General features: G+C 38.0%; 1 protein-coding gene across 1 annotated transcript; it reads left to right on the top strand.

Moving 5' to 3' along the window:
* The first annotated feature begins 785 nt into the window (after positions 1 to 785).
* LOC122183461 (programmed cell death 1 ligand 1-like) lies at positions 786 to 11,162 on the top strand. Its single transcript, XM_042877413.1, is given in 9 exon segments — positions 786 to 1,135; positions 3,462 to 3,530; positions 4,195 to 4,548; positions 5,005 to 5,286; positions 6,303 to 6,410; positions 8,779 to 8,796; positions 8,799 to 8,834; positions 9,332 to 9,397; positions 10,144 to 11,162. Coding segments are annotated over 8 exon segments (942 nt in total). The 5' UTR covers positions 786 to 1,135; positions 3,462 to 3,475; the 3' UTR covers positions 10,167 to 11,162.
* The last annotated feature ends 2,355 nt before the right edge of the window (positions 11,163 to 13,517 follow it).

Genomic DNA, 13,517 nt, shown 5'->3' on the forward strand with positions numbered 1-13,517 from the left:
ACACATGCTTTTAAGCATAGTAGAAACTAGTGGAAATAAACCTTCATCAGTCTCTCCTACTATGGAAATCTACCATCTCAGCCTCCTAGAGTACTTTCAGATTACCAGAACTTAAATGTTACATTTTGCTATTTCATACTCCTGTCATGTTCCTCCTACGCTTCAAGTAAAAAGGCCAACTCTGACCAATTTTGCCTGTTATGTGTTTTTGCTTCCATGACAGGTACTCTGAGTAGGCTGTCAGGTTAAAGAAGAAAATATTTCCTGGAAACTTTTAAGTGGTCTTACAGCATTTAAACTCTTCTGACAATCTTCTCCACTTTTTGAGATGCACAAAAGCAACAGAATTGGGTGAGCCTACACTGAAGCATAGGCTTGAAGTCCTATTTGGTTCTGTTGAACACGTCCCACTGCAGTCAGCAGGTGAATGTAAGTAATATTCTTTGTCTTCTCATGCTTGTTTTCTTTTCTGTATTCCTTAATGACTTCTAGAATCACAAAAAAGTTTTCCTGAATTAGTGTGGAGGGATCAAACATTGCCTAAATATTATTCTGATTACACGACACATTTCTTAATTTGCCTGTGGCATTTCAAGCGCTAGTTTTCCCATTTTTTGTCTCTGGTTACAGTTAACCACTGTTAGCAACAGAGAATTTTCCCTGCTGGGGAACTTTCCAATAATGGGGAAGTTTCCTGAAGAAGTGGAGTTACATGAACATTTAAGTTCTGCTATAAGAAGGCTTGGACAAGTAGTTCTGTTCTTGTCATCTCCATGTGATTGTGAGGGAACTGTGCAGCCAGCTGTCCTGAAGACTGTTTCTTGCTACAACTACTTTTGCCTCTTTAGAACAGTGTTATCCACAGATGTCAGAAATCAGTCGGAGGAGAGAAGGAGCACTGTGGCAGGTTCTGTAAGAAAAGCAGTGAGAAGACTCTGGATTTGGCTTGGCATTTAGGTCTCAAGCTGCTTCAGTTGAGCCAGCTTGGGCATGAAGCAGAGCAGTCTGTGATAGTTACTGCAGAGAGCATTTTTGAGTGCTTTTGGATTTGACCTGGACCTACTTTTTTATCCTCACTGAAAGTGAACAATTGAGTACAGCGGCACAGCAGACTATCTCAGTCTTGAGGAATTTTGTAAGTAACAGTCATATATTTTCTACATCTAGTAAAGCTTATCTTCTTCTATGGCAGTTGAAAGCAAAGGAATTAGAATTTTACAATTTCAGAACACAGACATGGGTCTGAGAACCACAGAAGATCTTCCTTGCTATCATCCCTCTCTCAGGAGTTGATTTCCTCTCCTAAGAGTAATACCTACAGAGAACTGGGATGGGATGCATCCACAGGCGTGGGTGTCCTCCTGTGTCAGTAGTGCATGTACTCTTTGTTCTGGTCACCATTTCAGTTCTGATCTCTACTATGAATAGGCTATGACCTCTTCATTATGATCTCTACTATGAATAGACACTATGAATAAAGCATTTTCAAGCTTGAGTGTTTCAAGCCTGAGTGTACTGCAGTTTTCGTCATTCATATCTTGGAGAAGACTGTGGGGAAACCTCACTGTGGCTTCTCGGTACTTGAAGGGAGTTTATAAACAGGAAAGGAGCCAACTTTTTACATGGCCATTTGGCTAAGCTAGTGATAGAACAAGGGGGAATGGCTTTAAAGTAAAAGAGGGGAAATTTAAGTTAGATGTTAGCGAGAAACTGTTTATTCAGAAGGCAGTGAAGCACTGTCACAGGCTGCCCAGAGAAGCTGTGGGTGTCCCATCCATGGAGGTGCTCAATACCAGGCTAGATGGGGACGTGGGCAGCCTGACTCACTCAGTGAGTGGCAATTGTGCCTGTGGCAGGGGGTTGAAACTTGATGATCTTTCCAATCCAAGCCATTCTATGATTCTATGGTCTTGGCATGACGAACACTGAAAGTTGCACATCTGCACAGGGCAGCCTCTGTGGCTTACTCTATGCAGGCCATGCTTGGAGTGAATGTGGCTGAGGCACACCTGTGAGATTTGTCTATCTCATTTGAAAAGGTTTGTTTTCTTGGGAAGCAAGAATTGAGGGAATCTAATGCATGTACATCACCTAGGCATCCTTGGGCAATCAGACTGCTGTTACTTTTAAGAATGGTTAAAGAGTGAATTGGTATCCAGATATATTAAGGAGACTGTTAATTATTCATTCATGAAATGTACCTTTCACCTTGAGTCTTGTCTTTATTTTCTTGTCACTGTTAGCAGAACCCCACTCATGCCTGCCTAGCAGCATGCTTAATGGGCTCCCTTCCTGAGCTCCAACTACCCTGCCATCCACAAACACTGTGCTGGGATCAGACAGCAGCAATCTGGGGGAATAAGGAAGCCTAAATCAAATTACTGGGAGAAGCCTCATCCTCTTAAGCCACAGTACTGTATAGGCATACATGTCTTAATGGCTCAGAGCAATATTGCTCATTTATCACCTTAGTGTTGAAAACCAGAGAAATACCAAACTGCTGGGTAAATTTTGCAATTCTGAGAGAATTTCATGAGTTAGGAGGTCTGATGGTTACCTTAGTTCCTAATTTCTTATGCAAATTTCTGTTACCACTAGAGAACAGTTGAATGCAATCTTTCCTTTGTATGTGCCAAATGAGAGTTTTATTTAGACAAAATTGTGGAGTTCTCTGTACTCACAAAAGACTTCCATTGAAATCAGCTTAAGCTTTTGTTAAGTGCACTTTGAAGATATACTACTGTTTGATCCCAGTACTGCTCTGACTTAAGTTTCACATTTAAGCAAGAGCAGTGGGTGTGTGAAGGCAAGTGTCTGAATTGACATTAATCAGTGTTTTGTATTTTTGAAATGTTGTGTAGGAGTATAAAAGTCATGTTAGTAAAGAGGGGAAAATTGCTGAGGGAAAATTGACACATTTGCATGTTCAGAACTAAAGCGGCAGAATTTCAAGGTTTTGTTTGTAGGCTGTTTAAATACTGTTTTACAAGGGCATTGCTGTTTCAGTGCTGTGAAGTCCCAGGTGCTACAAAGCTCAATGCAGTAAAATAAGGGCAGCTTTCAGGGAACTGAGGTCACTGCACCCACTATGTGTGCAGAGAATGTGAATAGAGAACTGCTCCCTTCTTTTCCCATCAGGAGAAACTATCCCTGCTGTGGGTTGTAGGAACAACTGGGTACTTGTGAGTATTCATTTACTATTTGACAGATAGTGATAAGGTTCATGTTTTGCCATAATTAACAAATGTGTTTACAGGAAATAAAATCAGGTGCTCTCTCTGAACCTGCCAATGGAGGTTTCTGCCTCACTTGGCAGTCACACATGCAACTCTGTCATGCCTTTGCTAGAGTGGAATTCAGTGTCTTGTGTCCACTTCTTTGTGCACGGTGGCTGTGAATTGTATTTTATAGTGCAAGTTAGAAAATAAGCAAATATTTATGTTCAACCATTATCATTTTAGGTTCTACTGGCGTGATGGAAAAGCTTTTGCTTTTGCACGTGTTTCTATTCTGCTGGCACTCCCTAAATGGTAAGAAGCTGAATTGTAAGAAGTAACAGAACCATTTGTTTCCTTCTATGTGTAAGCATGGAAATTGTAATTTCTGTTTTCCTGCAGGTGCTTATTTGTTTATTTATTTATTTGTCTGAACATTTTTAAATAAAAAGGTCACTGTAGGCTTCCACGCTACACAAGATCTGTGTGCTTAGTATGAGTGCTTTGATGTAGACTTGAAATCCCTGCCAGCATCTCAATATAGACATCATGGAGGCAAGATACTATCTGCCTTCAGCAAAATTGGCAGTGTTAGGTCTGGGATTTGTTACATGTTCTTGAACATCCCTGGAGAAAGGAACTGGCACTTCTATAAACAGAACATTCTCACAAGAGGCATTAACAGTTGATTAACAGTTGCCTGTTACTTTAGTGATGTTCTGAAAGCTGAGGGGGTGGATGCACACATGCTACTGTTCTTAGTACATACTGAGTACCTGCACAAAGCAGGTGTCTGCAGGCATAAACAGCCCTGATTGTTATTGCGAAAAGGCACGCAAAAAAACTCAACAAGAACATGGCAGATACTTTTGGTCCTCAAAATGTCATATAAACATATATCATAGATATTGATTAAGCATGGCTTTCAAAATAAGGCTTATAACAGAAAATTAAGTTTTTTTCAAATATTCTTTCTCAGCTTTATTCACAGTTGAAGCTCCCAAATCGCTCTATACTGCAGAACTTGGCAGCAATGTGACAATGGAATGTATATTTCCAGTGAATGGAAAACTGAAGTTCAGGGATTTAAGCATCATCTGGGAAAAAAAAGATGAAGTTAGAAAGGATGTTTACGTACTCCTCAAAGGAAAGGAAGACTCTGGAAGTCAGCACAGTGATTTTCAGGGACGGATAAAGCTGTTGAAAGAGAATCTGGATTTTGGGCGGTCTCTCCTTCAGATCAGCAACGTGAAGCTGAAAGATGCGGGGCTTTACCATTGCCTTGTTGAGTACGGGGGAGCTGACTACAAGACCATCAATCTGAAAGTTCATGGTGAGAGTTCTATTGCAGGAGGTTCACTGTTCTAAGATACTGTGGGAAGATTTGGGGGCAGTCCTGGCAGAAGTGCTTGTTTGCATTAGCATTTCAAGAAAGCTCCCCAGAGACAGCAGCAGACTCGTGACCATTGCATCACTGTATGGCCTTGTGTTGTCTAGGTGGAATCCATATGCTCCCCTTAATTTCTCTAGCATATGAGGAACAGTCTGGTAAATGCCATTTAGATAGCTGTGTCAACACTGTGTCAACACTGTAATATACCCTGTACCCCCAATTACAGAAAGACACACAATAGTAATATTTACTTTCCCTAGCAGTAGCATTATTTACAAAAACCAAACCAATGCACGGAATTGTGGACAGGAAGCTGGGGATAAGAAAAGGGTATCTTGCTAATAGATGGTGTTCTTCTGGCTTTCTCCGGGTAAAGATCTTCTTCCATCTCTTTAGCTCCTTACAGAACTATAACCCAAGAAGTGATAAGCACAGGAGACAAAGAGTGGAAGTTAACTTGTCAGTCAGAAGGATACCCAAAAGCTGAGGTGATGTGGCAAAACGGAGGGTGTCAGGATTTGACTGATAAGGCAAATACAAGTTATGAAACTGGAAGTGATCAGCTGTATCGTGTGACGAGTACTCTCACAATCAAAAACAGAACTCATGAAAATTTTCGTTGCATCTTCTGGAATAAAGAGATTCAAGAAAATACATCTGCGACTTTGTACATACTAGGTAACTACTCTAAATTTCATTTATGGTAATTTATTTCAAGATATTATGTAATTTTATCTGAGTTGAATCAGCTGTTATTTCTTTCACATTCCTATCCAATTTTGGAAAGACTGAAAAGGAATACCTGTGCTGTTGAGTTTTGCTAACTGTGTATGCTTCCACTGTACCAACACTGTCATTATGCGTCTGTGGATGGAACTAATAATTCAAAGGTGGGAATCTTATACAACTTACTCTTATACAATTTATGTGAAAACTGACTGTTAAACTGTTATCAAAAAAAGATCAATTATTTGAAAAGCGTATCACTTGATGAGCAGAAAGGAGACTCATATAAATTAAGCATGCTTTAAAAAAAATTCTGTCTTGATTATGATATGACAGAAATGATTCTGTCAACAACCTGGTCTTTTTGAACATTTGAAAAACCTCGTCTTTTCCTGCCATGACAGCTTTGGCTGTGGGCATATATAAATTCAACATCTTGCTAAAAATGCCTGTGCTTTTTGTGACTGACAGGGTGGAAGCAGGAACTGAGACTAGGGAAGGTAAGCCATCCTTTCAAAGGGTGGAGAAAAGACAAGTTCAGTACTGATAAGAAAGGCATCCGGGCTTGAGGAAGCAGCATATCCTTTGCGTTCAAAGTTTTACCAGAACAAAATGACGCCTTCTCTACTTTGTCAAACAGCTGTTTCCTCTAGTCTTGTCAGAAGGACACTAAGCTGGGTATAAAACTTTGTACCTTGGTGATAAGCAGGATTTGTGACGGAAGGAAAGGCACTGTCCAATGGAATGCAGGAAGCAAAGACAGATAGGAATTTGTTAGATAATGTTTATCTAATATTTGTTATATAACATTCGTACATGCATTGTACGAATGCACGTCAGCCTCAGATAGAATCTAAAATGCTGTTATCACATCAATTATCATCATAAAAATAATAATGAAAATGAAAGAAAAAGGGAGAAGCTTATGTAATTCTGCAATGCCTTTCATCTACTCCTATTTCTTGAAGATTCAGCTGATGACGTGCTGTGGACTGAGAGCAGGCACTTTTTTTGGCCAGTTTTCATTGTGAGTGTCCTCGTTGGATCAATGTCAATTACTGTCTGTATAAGGAAAGGTACATTCAAGATATTTATTTTTGTGTATCTAAGTTGTTATAATGTTTCCTGTTGATTCATCTTCGCAAAGGTGAGATGAGATCATAAAAACACTCCTTAGATCCTTTACAATGAAACTACTTGTTTTTCACCACATTGTTTCTTTCTTTTTCTTTATCTGACTCAATCAATATGACCTGTTAGGTCAGCAGAGTGGAATGGGTTGCCCACCACACTCAGGTCATCTGATTATGCATCTCTATTAATTCTTCTCATAGCTAGAGCAATATGACTAATGCAGTATTGTACTGAAGCATCAAAGCGTGGTTTATGAACTTACCAGAAATAAAAGTTATTCTGAATGCTCAGAATAAATAGGGCACTTCAGGTTTCTTAGCATTTTTTTACTATACTGATCTATTATCTGATTATCTGATCTATGAACTCTAGATACATCCTCATTCCTGTTAAAATACTATAAAAAATGATACATTACATATGAAGGGATCAGTCCAGTCTTCAGTCTGAAAGTTGTTTTTTTTTTTCACAAGATATTCCCACTGTGGCTTGGTACCACTTGTTTCATTTCCTTGTTAGGTTTTTCACATTTTCTGCTCACTTGACTGACTTGGATTGGATAGTATCAGCATCACACAGTTGAAAACAGCTTAAGTATTAGTGCTAATTTGTTTTTATTTGCTAGCAAGCCAGAGGAAAGTCCTGAAGATGTAATTGTAAAGTATCTAAGCAACACCATGCTCAAGCACTATTTCTTTTTCTTCTTCTTCTTCTTCTTTTTTTTTTTTTTTTTTTTAAGTTTAATATGTTTGTGTAACCTGAAATAGATACTTTCCTGCCCTGACCATCATCCTTCTGCTTCCCTGGGAGAAGAAGGGCTTGTTTAAGGATTTTAGTATCAGTGGTACCTTTTTGCTTTTCATATTAACACATTCTGTAAAGTCATGCAGACCTCAAAACATCCATAGGAGCTCATTTAAAAATGTGAAAAAGAGTGATTTGCTGAACATTCTCTGCTTAGCCAGAATTTTTCCTCTAATTATCCTCTAATTATAGCAAATTTTATCCTGTAATTTTAATAAATATAAATATATATACTGTAAAGCTGTATGAATAGACAGAGTATGGGGAGCATTGGTACAGTATTTTCAGCTTTATAATATCACACCCACGTGACTTTGTGAAACATTACCAGAAATGCTCCAAAAAACTGAACAAAAAGAGAACTAAGTGCTGCTTTTGAATCGCTCAAATCTTATAGTAGATACAAATAGGTAGCTGTCATAAAATTAAGCTGGGAGTAATTCACAGGTTGAAGAGTCTTCTCAAAAGCTTGTACACCAAAAGACATGTGCTTTCTCAGTCTGTATAATAGGACTGTGATTTTCCTGTCTGCCAGCTCTCTTTTCCCTAGTGGAAGTCAGAAAAAGCTCTCATTTCTGGCTGGAAATGACACAAAAAGATGTATCAACAACAACTACGCTGAGCCTTCATTTTCAAACTCCATAAAATAAATGCAAAAGAGAACTGAATGTGGATATTCAGTTTTCTGGTCACAAATTCATCTCCTGCACAGGTGCTATGGAAACGTCCTGGGAAAAGTGTTTGTGAAGCCTAGCAGGCTTGTGGGTAACACTGGCAGGCTACATAAAGGCTGTACATAAGCCTAAGTTCCAAAGAATAAACTCCTAGGAACATGATAGGAACAGGAGTAGAACATGAAAGTGGAAGAGGGGACAGCAATATCCTTGAATTCTCAGAAGAGTCCTGTCTGGGGATTTCAGCAAAGGTTGGGAATTTCCTTCATTGCATAAGTACTATTAATCACATGTTTGTCTATGTGATAGTATACACAATTAGATATGACTAACATGATTATGTTGTATGTATGTAAGTGTCATAAACTAAGAATTGATTCAGAAGCTAAAATAGTACTGACAACATTTTTCTTTTAAAACTCAAGCTGACCTAGATGACCAGACAGGCAACTCTTCAAGAGCAGAGCCTTTCTGAAAATGGGCTTGTTTCCCACTGAATACACTAAGAAGGTGATTCCCTTTTTGTTCTCTATTGCCCAACATGCTCAAATGTTAGGTGAAAATATATAACGAGAAAACATTTGAGCAATTACATTTCAGTTATGTTAATGGATAGTGTCAATTGAGTTTTGGCTTGCAAACTGACTAGAAAGGAAGTAGGAAGGAAAACTGACAGACTGTGAGCACTGAAGACTTGAAGAGGTGGAGAATTTTGAGAACCACTGACTATACTATGCTAAGAGCACCCTTCCCACAAGCGTGCTTAAGCCCTTACTAGATCTAAAACGAGTATTTTCCTTTCATTTTGACTTTTCTCTCTTATTTTCTTTAGCTAGAGCAAATAAGGACTGTGGACTTGTCTGGCAAAATCATCAGTTCATATAGCAAGTATGTACCTGTGGCATAAATCTAGCTCAGTTGTGTCTTATGGAAATAATTAAAAAAAAAAAAATCCGTAACTGAGAATTTATTCTCTAATGGTGGCAATGACACTTTATTCCCTCCTGCTCAGACACTATTTTTAGGAAAAGGAATAGAGTTAATACCTACATAGAGAAAAGAGACTAAAATACTTTACTCTTCTCTACTGATGGCTTTTTGAAATTTTTATTATTATTTATATGTTGTTTGGCTTTCTTTAAAGACCACTTTAAAATACACTACTCTGTGCAAGTTAGTCCATACAGACAGCTAAGATTTTTTCCTTAAGAAAACCTATTTTAAAAATGCTTGTCCAAAACAGACACAGTATTTGATATTAGTATCTTTCCTAATTTAAGTCATATGCTTCTTGGAAGCCCTAAGACAAGTTTAACAAAGTTTTATCGTTGCATGAATGGTTTTATCTGTGCTGACTGTTATCTGTGTGTGTGGTTTGTTTTAAGGAGTGTCAAAAGATAAGGACGTGCATGACTGCAGAGGTTCTTCTTTTGAAGATGAAGAGCTGAAATGTAAGCATAAATGATAACGGTAAAAATAGTGGCAAATTTCACACAGAGCGAATCATCTGTTATCCTCACATTTAATGACCATTAGAAGTCTTGACAGCACAACTGGAGGAATGATGATGATGATAGTGGGGAGGGAGGCCTTAGCTCATCATTGCCACTCAAACTTTAACAAGTTATGAGATTCTGTCTCAGCAAAGCAGGAAAATAAATAACTGAGTCTTCGAAGTTCATGAAACAGACTGTGGCATGGAAAAACAGGGTGAAGTTATTGAAGCTTTTCTTTTACTTTCTCTCTAACTTTTAAAAGAACTTAAATTGCCTCCCAAATCCTTCCCTGCAATACTTTACCACTGTAAAACCAAAGAAAGGCAAGCATGTATAGATCTCTGAACAAAACAGCCAGGGCTTGGGGTTACCCTGCCAGAGAGAATGACAGATGGGGCACTGTATTGGATTTTAAAAGAAGCGATGATCTAAGTCACAGCAATTTCTCTGTATTTGTTAGGTTGTATTCATTTCACTGCATTTGTACAAACACTAACCTCCAGTGTGTTTAAACTACCATTTCTTACCATGATCACATTTTGTTTCTGTTTGACCTTCTTATTATTTTTGATCTTTTGTTTTGAAAATGAAAGGATTTTTTCTTGGTACCTCTGAGAAAGAGACACAAATTGAATAAATGCTCTGTTATTTTATATTTTTGAAGTTTGATTTTTTTTTTCATATAATTCTTCCTTTTGCAGACATACAAATTGAGAAGACTTAGAGAAAGAAGGGGAAGATTTTCCATTGGTGGGGAAGATTTGACAGCCCTGATGTTCTCTGCTCTGTCTGTCTGGGGAGATACTCATTTTTTGTTTTTATTCTGTTGTTGAAATCTTCTTACATATTACTGTAAATTGGGAAAAGATGCAATTATCAAAGCATAATAGGCCCTTAGATTCTGGCCTCTTTTTATACAACTGAGTACAGGCAGGTTTATTTAAATGTCCACATTTATGCTTTCTGATGTTTATGCACTTTCAAGGACACATCCTATTGAAAATGTATTGAAGATAAAGCACTTTAGGTCTAGGATCATAAAAAACTTCACAGCTCATCCTTAAACAGTCCATTTTCTGAACTTTCTTCCTGTTGAAATTCTCAGTTCACTGCAGTGATTTTGTTTTCAAGCTTGTGAAGAATTTTTTCAATATGCATAGAAGATAAGAGTGCAACAAGAAAAGATGTTATATAATACAGGACGTTTTCTGTCTCTGTTGTAGACCTTAAAATGCAGGCTACTTTCAGCTAATTTTTTTTAATGGATACTGTAACCCTCTTGATGACTATGAGAAAATTCCTGGAAATTATTATATAATGCTGAGCTTATTCATCTCTTTCTCTGAAAAAAGGTTGTTTTGAGGTTTTAATTTCCTTGTGATACAGCTGGCACTACTTGATTAGTAAGTGATTGTTATTCTTCTGATTTAATATTTGGGGATAATACAACTCTTTGGACCTTCAAGAAGTACACATCTCGCTTTGGATTGCCCTTTTGTTCATCTTGGAAACAGAAGAAGAACCTTCTCACTGCTAGGATGTGAAATATATGTTCTTGCTATTACTTAAGAAATGATGATGGAACATGCTCCTGGATAGCATTTCTTAATCTACTGCTGTGTTACATTTTGCAAGTTCATTGCTCTTTGGTTGTTTTTGTCACACTGATTAAAATTATTTATCACAATGCCATTCATAACTGTATTTTTAAATAAAAACATTTTGGGTTTTTTTGGTTTTTGTTTTTTAATTATCATTATTTTTCCCATCTTTGACATGTCAGTGTCTGGTGTGGGGACTGCTCATGCTGTTTCCGGAAAACTCAGATGTTCAAATAGCCTCTAATGTCTCCCACAGAGATAAACTGTGAAAACACGGAATCTCACTGGGCTCCTGCTTTATTTTTTCTGTTTAACTTAAATGAGTGTGCTTTGTAGTCCCAGAGGTGGGAATGCAGGTTCTGGCCCATGTCTTCACTGTGAGCAGAATTCAATCTAGCTAATACAAAGAGGTATTCAGTATGTCTCAGCAAGCTGCTTTAGGCAGTAGAAGGTTGGTACATCTAAGCTAAAGTGTAACTGAAGCTAACTCTAAAGTCATTTATTCATTGGAAGAATGCTATATGAACTTGGACACCCTCTCTTGTTTCTCAGCACATTTTTTGAAGCCTGTATCTTGTCACTGAAGGCAATTCTTGGTTTTTCCTTAAGTGCAAGAATGGCTTTAGAAGTATGAGGACCATATGTAGAAAAATCACTGCCTCCCTACACATGCTTGTGGTTTCATATTACCACATAAATAATGTCCTTTGCAGACTATCTCCTTATTTTCAAATTTCTCTCTGAAACCACAGCAGCTGTCTACCACATAGTGAAGTCAGGATGAAAAGAAAATTCTTCTAAATTAGTATGACACTTCACAAGGCAGTACTGTTAGTGTGTGCTCAGTATCACAAAACACAAGATGTCTTCATCAAACTCCACCAATCAACAGGAACTGCTTGTTATCGTTGCTAGTGCTAGATGAGTAAGACAAGAAAATGAGGGGAATATAAGTATATTTTTAATTTTCTTAGCTGAGCCCTATTATACAAAATGACAAGTGCTTGAACTCCTTAGTGGCTGATGGGAGGCCAGAGATTTTACTCTTTCACTAGAAAAGTGCTGTGTCTAGCAGATGATGAGAAAAGGCCTGTTGTCTCCATGCAAGTTCTTTGAATTTCTCTTCAGAAATACGACAAACTTTTTACATGGTCAAATAGTGATAGTACAAGGAAAAATGGTTTTAAACTAAAAGACAGGAAATTTAGGTTAAAAGGAAATTTTTCATTTGGTGGGTGGTGAGGCCCTGGCACAGGGCTACCCAGAGAAACTGAGGATACCCCATCCCTGCAGATGTTCAAGTCTAGATTTGATGGGGCCCTGGGCAGTCTGAGCTGGTGGGTGGGATTGGAACTGGATGGGCTGTAAGATCCCTTCCAAACTAAGCCAATCTGTAATTCTATGATTACGTGATTCTGAATCTGTAATTCTATAACACTGTGTTCTTTAACATCCAAACTGTAAGTTGCATAATATAAATATGGCTTTTAGTATAAACTAATTCTCTTGACTTCATGAGTACAGGGAAAAAGGCATCCATGGTGGTCCCTCACAATGCCATGACGTATTTTGGCATAAATAGTGCCTGCTCATGATGGCAGAATACCTAAATAAAAATAAGACCCATTTGGATTGTGAGAACTAGGTAAGGGGAAATCCTTCCTGAATCTAACATAAAAACATAGTTAAACATCATACTTTAATATTTTTCCCTTGGTTAACAATTCTTGCATGACACTTCAGTGTTTTGTGATTTTTTTGAGAGCAGACTTGGTTTCAGCAACCTGCATTTTGCTTTTTAATGGACAAACAACTTCAGAGGCCCAAAATTGCTAAGAAAAGCCTGCTTTGTGTGCACAGTCAAATTGACTTATTGGTCTTTAAGTTCAGAAACTGTTCATTTAAAAAAAAATGTAATTATGAGCCAGCTTGGACAAATTTTTCAATGAAACATTTCATTTTGAAGAATATGATTATTCCTACTGCTACTGACAATTGTATTAAAGTATAACTAATGATAAGAAAAAATAGAATAATTACTATTGGACCTGCAGGGCTTTTAATGTCTGTTCCTTTTTCCTTCTGGCTGGAAATATCCTTGACAGACAAATACCAATGGTGTACCATCTCAACATGTGAAAACCAGGAAAATACCATAGAAGTTGCTTGTGCAGCAACTCCTCTCTAATTCCCCCTCTCCCATCCCATATTTCCCTGGTCTGGCACTCTATATGATTGTTCCTGTTAAGATCCTGCCAGGTGTTTCTGGGTCCAGGAGATGCCTAAGCCAGTTCACTGATTTCCTGTCCCAGAAAAGGAACACAAGAAGGAACACTATTGTAGCCAGAGCTAGTGCAAAACAACTAAGAGATGGAGGCATTGGCAATAACATTACTGTGGGATACCTTTTCTGCCAGGTGGGAAGAGAAGAGGAAACATTTTGGGTTTTTTTGCAGAAGAAGTCTCAAGAGCCC

The sequence above is a fragment of the Lagopus leucura genome, unplaced genomic scaffold (genome assembly GCF_019238085.1).
Source record: "Lagopus leucura isolate 7727_CA_CO unplaced genomic scaffold, USGS_WTPT01 Super-Scaffold_100018, whole genome shotgun sequence".
Classification (NCBI taxonomy): Eukaryota; Metazoa; Chordata; class Aves; order Galliformes; family Phasianidae; genus Lagopus; species Lagopus leucura.